Source organism: Mixophyes fleayi, unplaced genomic scaffold, assembly GCF_038048845.1.
Source record: "Mixophyes fleayi isolate aMixFle1 unplaced genomic scaffold, aMixFle1.hap1 Scaffold_2668, whole genome shotgun sequence".
In the NCBI taxonomy this organism is placed as follows: Eukaryota; Metazoa; Chordata; class Amphibia; order Anura; family Limnodynastidae; genus Mixophyes; species Mixophyes fleayi.
Window position 1 is genome coordinate 5,001 of NW_027446753.1, and position 5,613 is coordinate 10,613.

Here is a 5,613-nt window from a genome sequence, read left to right on the forward strand (position 1 = left end):
CATGCTGCTTTGCATGGCAGCTCCTGCCTTTTTGTCCTATTATTGTATTGTATTGGCAGTACCTCCACTCACCAGAGGTGCTGCTATTGTGCTTTATTGTGTGCATTAGGGGTTAACCTTCCTGTTCACTAATCATTCCATGCACCTGGGTGTGGTCCATTTAAACCTGTTTCCCCCTGCACACATGGCTGGTTATTGTTGTCCCATCCTGTGATGTCATATCCTTGTTGCAACCTGTGGATTCTTCCTCCTGCCTTGCTCCTCTGGTTCATGCCTGTTTGGAACCTGTTCATACTTCCTGCTTCCCTGCATTAGCTGCTTACCTGCTGGTTTCTGAACGTTCGTATCATTTCCTGCATCAGCTTGCACCTGGTATTTACTACTGCTCTCAATTACCTGCTATTTATACCTTTCTGCAAATAAACAGAGTGTTTTCACCATATTCGTGACTCCTAGCTGTACTCCTGTTTGTGACCGTGACACCTACATGGTTGTGCTAAACCATATATATGTACTGCAGCCTGGGATTGTGGAAGTAACTGCTTTTAAGTAACACTTATGTTTCCTTATTTAAGGTAATGCAATCATACAGTTGTGTTATTATCATGTTTTAACATTATTTATTTATTTATTTTACCACTTTAGGCGCAGCTCATTGCGCAGGCCATTGGTCAAGCTTTTGGCATGGCATACCGAAATTTTCTCCTCTCAGAAGGTGTGGAGCCTGAGCGATTAGAGAATACACGGGTGATGGAACAGTTATACAATGCAGACCTTGCTCACTTCAGCAAAAAAGACAACTGCAGGGAGGTAGGAATAGAGAAACTCATTCATATCATTCAGACTCCTGTGATCCATAAGTTGCCTCCTTGTTGTACATCTACTGTCTGCAATCTACACATAGTGCTTAAATGCATCTGAAAGAGCTTTCCATATTTCACATGAATATATTTTTACCTATAACTTATATGATCCAAATTCCTTTTTTTTTTTATTTTTTTTAGAATTTACCTTTGCAATCTGGCTGGACCGAAATGCAATAAGTAGACTTAACCTCATGTATCCAACTCCCATTTGTCTGTTTTAGCCAGCTGTGTTTGTCCCAAATTGTAAAGTTCTACAGAATTTGCTGGAGCTATATAAATGTTGATGATGACAATTACTAATGACAACTTGTGTCAATGTTTATTATGGGAGAAGCTTTGCTTGTCTATTATGCCTATTAGGCTTTTTATGAGACGGTTTCTCAATCCAAGAGCGCACTTTTGGCATATTTATGGCTTACTCTTATGGAATCAGCCCATTCTTATAGTATAGGCAGTGTAAGATAGAGAGTTGTACAGTCTGCAGCTGAAAGGGAGACTTATATTAAGTCAGCTTTGTCCTTTGACTACATTTCCCTATAATTCAATCATACAAAACAAAGTTGTGATCACTTTCCAATAAACATATGTGAAATAGCTTACTTTTTGGAGACATCATGTAGTATTAACATTTATTTTTTTTTAAGTTTTTGTTTTAAAGCTGGGTTTAAAGTCCATTCAACGTCTTCTACATTAAACGTGGTAAACCATTTTTTGATGGACCTCGCTTTGTTCACAGGAGTATTGTCATTCTGGAAAAGGAAATGGCATTCCCCAATCTGTTGCCCCAAAGTTTGAAGCACACAAGTCTATAAAATGTTACATTGTATACTGTAGCATTAAAATTTCCCTTCATTGGAACGAAGGGAAACAATGACATCAGCAGCTCTTCCACCAAACATTACATTTGGCAGTACACATTTAGGTAGAAAGCGTTTTCCTGGAATCCGTTAGACTGAAGAGTGATCATCATTTCAGAGAACACGTTTTCTACTGCTCCAGAGTCCAGTCATGGTCAGGAATCGAACTTGTGACAGGATAGACCGCTGATGCCACCCTATCTGTTGTGTTGCTGGTTGGTTGAGCTTGCCTTACCACCATCCCCTTTCTTTATCCCAAATGTGCCCTCTAGCCGCAGTAACTTAAGCTGCTGCCGCCACTAGAGTCCTTAGCAGCATCCAGAACCACGTCCTTCTAGGTAACTGTTGCTGCTTGCTGGTAGCCCTGACCTCATGCCTTTAAATCAGGATTGCTGTGGATGATTCTCCTTGGCCTATCACACTGGCCAGAGTTGCAGGTAGCGGGCAAAGCGTTGGTACTGAAAAGCGGGGTTCAACCGCAGAAAAGCCGGAAAACGGATTAAATTTGGTCTAATCTGCAGGTCACAGGAACTAGGTGTCAAAGCAAGTTCCTTAAGCAGTAATGTTTATTAGCTCAGGAAGTCCTAAAAAGGGCAGTTACAGCCACTACTTGACGGTACTAGCAACATCTAGAAAGAAAGGTACAGATGGAAAGATACATTTCAGTACAACCCAGTGCTTTTTTTATACACATTCTCACACACGTCAGCAGGGGCTAACTTCTGTTTCAGGAGTTACAAATCAATACCTCAGAAATTAATGCATTTCCTATATAGAAATATAACACAATATAATAAGTACATTTGTAATACACAGTATCAAGAATCAGTACAGTTGCAACAATATAAATTGGCACACTGCTAATAATTTAAATATATTATTGCAATAAGTTATTTATAAGTGATCCAGCCACGGAACTCATGATGCCAGTGCTGTGAAACAGAAGTGCTAACAACTAAGCCACTGTGCTGGCCATGTAGTGTTTTGTCAATATAGTACAGTGGACATTTAAATTTAAACTCTTCACCCTTACTTACAAAGCTCTCAACCATTCTCTCAATGTTTGCCCCTCCATTTATAGGTTTATATCCAGAAGCAGCGAGGAGAAGTTCTAGGTGTGGCTGTTGTTGAGTCAGGTTGGGGTTCTTTACTTCCAACTGTAGTCATTGCCAATTTAATGCATGGAGGACCAGCAGAGCGCAGTGGAGATCTGAGCATTGGCGATCATGTTACTAGTGTCAATGGCACAAGCTTGGTGGGGCTGCCTTTTTCTACATGCCAGGGACTAATCCGGGTGAGTAGAAAAAAAAAAAGTGTGAACATAAGACTAGAAGCATGTGATAAAAAGAATACATGACATGGATTTCATGTGAGCTTGGGGGAAGCTTAAAAAGTTAGTATGGAAGCTACAAATGTGAATATGTAGATTGCCTCAACTTCCCCAAATACTCCCTTTTTTCTATGTGGACTGGAACGTAATAAACAGAAAAAAATGAGTTTGTCTATAACCTCTGTACTCTCAATAAAGTAGTTGTCCATTATAGTTGATATTTTTTTCTTCTTAGCCCACAAGTTTTCTCCTACCCCCTCATATACCTACCCTATGCCAATACCTTGTTTTTTTTCCATGGATCCCCAGTTCCTTTCACATAATTCATAAACAAAGACATTATAGAGATAACACATACTTGTTTGACAGGTACTTTATTTTGTATTTTATATGTGTTCTTACATGTTCTTGTTTGCATGTCTTGTAATAAAATTATTATTAAAATATGATTTTGGAAGGACTGTTAGAGGTGCTTACAAATCAGTTAACAAAATACTTTTCCCTTTTAATCTCCAGGAACTGAAAAATCAGTCCCGGGTGATTCTGAACATAGTGCACTGTCCTCCAGTTATCACAGCCATTATTCAGAGGCCTGACACTACCTACCAGCTAGGCTTTTGTGTGGAAGATGGAGTGGTGAGTGTGAAGTAGCTATAAACGTATGGTTGAGGATATGTAATTATTCTCCTAGTATATATGTACAAATATGCACCTATACAGATTTGTAGCCTAGTGCGTGGTGGTATTGCCGAACGGGGAGGTATCAGAGTGGGACATCGAATTATTGAAATAAATGGACAAAGTGTGGTGGCCACAGTTCATGAAAAAATTATTCGGACACTATTGGATGCCACGGGGGAGGTAAGGATAAGTTCTCTTAACTACAATGGGGAAACATTTTATTGATTATGATCTAATCACTGTTGTCTATTTACAGGTCCTCATAAAAACCATGCCAGCTTCCACATACAGACTGCTCACTGGACAAGAAACACCGATATATCTCTGAGGAACACCTTCAATTTTCATCTTCTTTACTGACCCTACAAGCCCTACTTATAAACAAACAGATATGGTGTTCAGGAAGACATTTTCATATGGCAAGAACGATGTGCCACACACTATATTTAACACTCAGTTTGTGCCTATACACTTTCAAAGTGGTTGTTTACCAAGCATTATTACAAATTAAAATCTGTTCCAGACAACTTTTTTTTTTTGTAACTCAGGTTGTTTTACTACCATTTTAATGGTGTCAGTATTAATAGTAATGTGAACATCCTCCTTACTGGAAGGAGTATAGTGTCTGCTCCTGAGAAAGTTTCTTTGACATGATGATATCACAGGTCATTTAAATGATGCTTCTGCCATTTATGAAGTACAGATGGAGCCCCATTTCATAGCTGGTTTTCCTCAAGAATAGTATGCAAGACTAACTACATTGCATTTAGCTTTTTAACTCTGCGTGCTAATAATGTTCAATGTATCAGAAGTCCTGGACAAGTACACTTTTTGGCACTTGCTAATCTGAAATGCTACAGGCAGTATAATGTAGAAGATTGTACTGAAGAAAGGCAGAAACGATTACTGTGTGATGCTTTGGATGTTACAATTATACAATCTTGTTTAAGCTGAGTACATGTTATCATATATCATGAAAATATTAAATAATCTTTAGGAACATGTCTGGAATAGAATTTTAATGTTTATTTTGGCGTACATACACCAAATATTTATTTACGTGCTTGATGTAAAAATAAATTGAATCACATGGTGTAATATATATTAATGTTAGAGCTGTGTGTGCCTTGGATTTTCCATTTTTTTCTTTTTTACCACTGAAAATCTGTAACTTGCAAATGTTTGTTTTCCTACTGTTCAAATTTTTGGTGCAACTACAATTTAAGGAAATGGATTTCTACAACTAATTAACTGCACTTTGTGCATAAGAGAACTATAGGCACTATTATAGATTGAAAAACTTCTTTTAACTGGTTTTCTGTTGCAAAATGATGAGAGCCTTAATCAAGGGAAAAGTGCAATAAGAAAGCGGGAGCATATATAGCAATCAGGGCTCGAGCCCTTTCAGCACTGTATATTTTCGGACTCATTTCTAATACCGGTTAAGAATTGCAATATATGCGATTTACTTTTAATAAAAGTAATATAACTTGTGTTTTGTTATTCTGTATTTGATTAGTGCCCTGCCTAAATACAATTTGTTATAGGTATCACACACCATGCACAGAACTATTATAACTGAGGCCTGATTTGGAAAATGTGTAATGTTCAGATGTTTTATGGAGTAATCTGAGTCAACACTTTGTATGTCTGCTTATTAGCTAATTCAACTAGATAGGGAAGTCATTTGTTCGTTAGCACAACAGGCCTATCGTAATGAAATTCATTTTCAATCATAAATAACTGCATGTACTGGCAGCTCCCGTTGTTCAACCTGTTACCCAAACAACCTAGTGATGTGTCCAATTTGGTGACACACTTTGGGCCGAATTGCACGGATCTTACATTCGTGTCCAGGTCAGATGACCAGATTACAGTG

General features: G+C 38.2%; 1 protein-coding gene across 2 annotated transcripts in view; it reads left to right on the plus strand.

Annotated features, from left to right (window-relative positions):
• LOC142126024 (amyloid-beta A4 precursor protein-binding family A member 3-like) overlaps window positions 1-5,227 on the plus strand; it is a 5,326-nt gene extending 99 nt beyond the window's left edge. Inside the window, exons 1-5 of one of the 2 annotated variants that reach the window (XM_075194277.1) lie at window positions 1-810; window positions 2,805-3,017; window positions 3,570-3,689; window positions 3,774-3,914; window positions 3,991-5,227. The exon at window positions 1-810 is cut by the window's left edge and continues 77 nt beyond it. In XM_075194277.1, the coding sequence (XP_075050378.1) occupies window positions 685-810; window positions 2,805-3,017; window positions 3,570-3,689; window positions 3,774-3,914; window positions 3,991-4,062 (672 nt within the window). In that variant the 5' untranslated portion in view covers window positions 1-684 and the 3' untranslated portion in view covers window positions 4,063-5,227. The remainder of the gene's footprint in view (window positions 811-2,804; window positions 3,018-3,569; window positions 3,690-3,773; window positions 3,915-3,990) is intronic. The other variant, XM_075194278.1, reaches the window with a different exon arrangement.
• The last annotated feature ends 386 nt before the right edge of the window (window positions 5,228-5,613 follow it).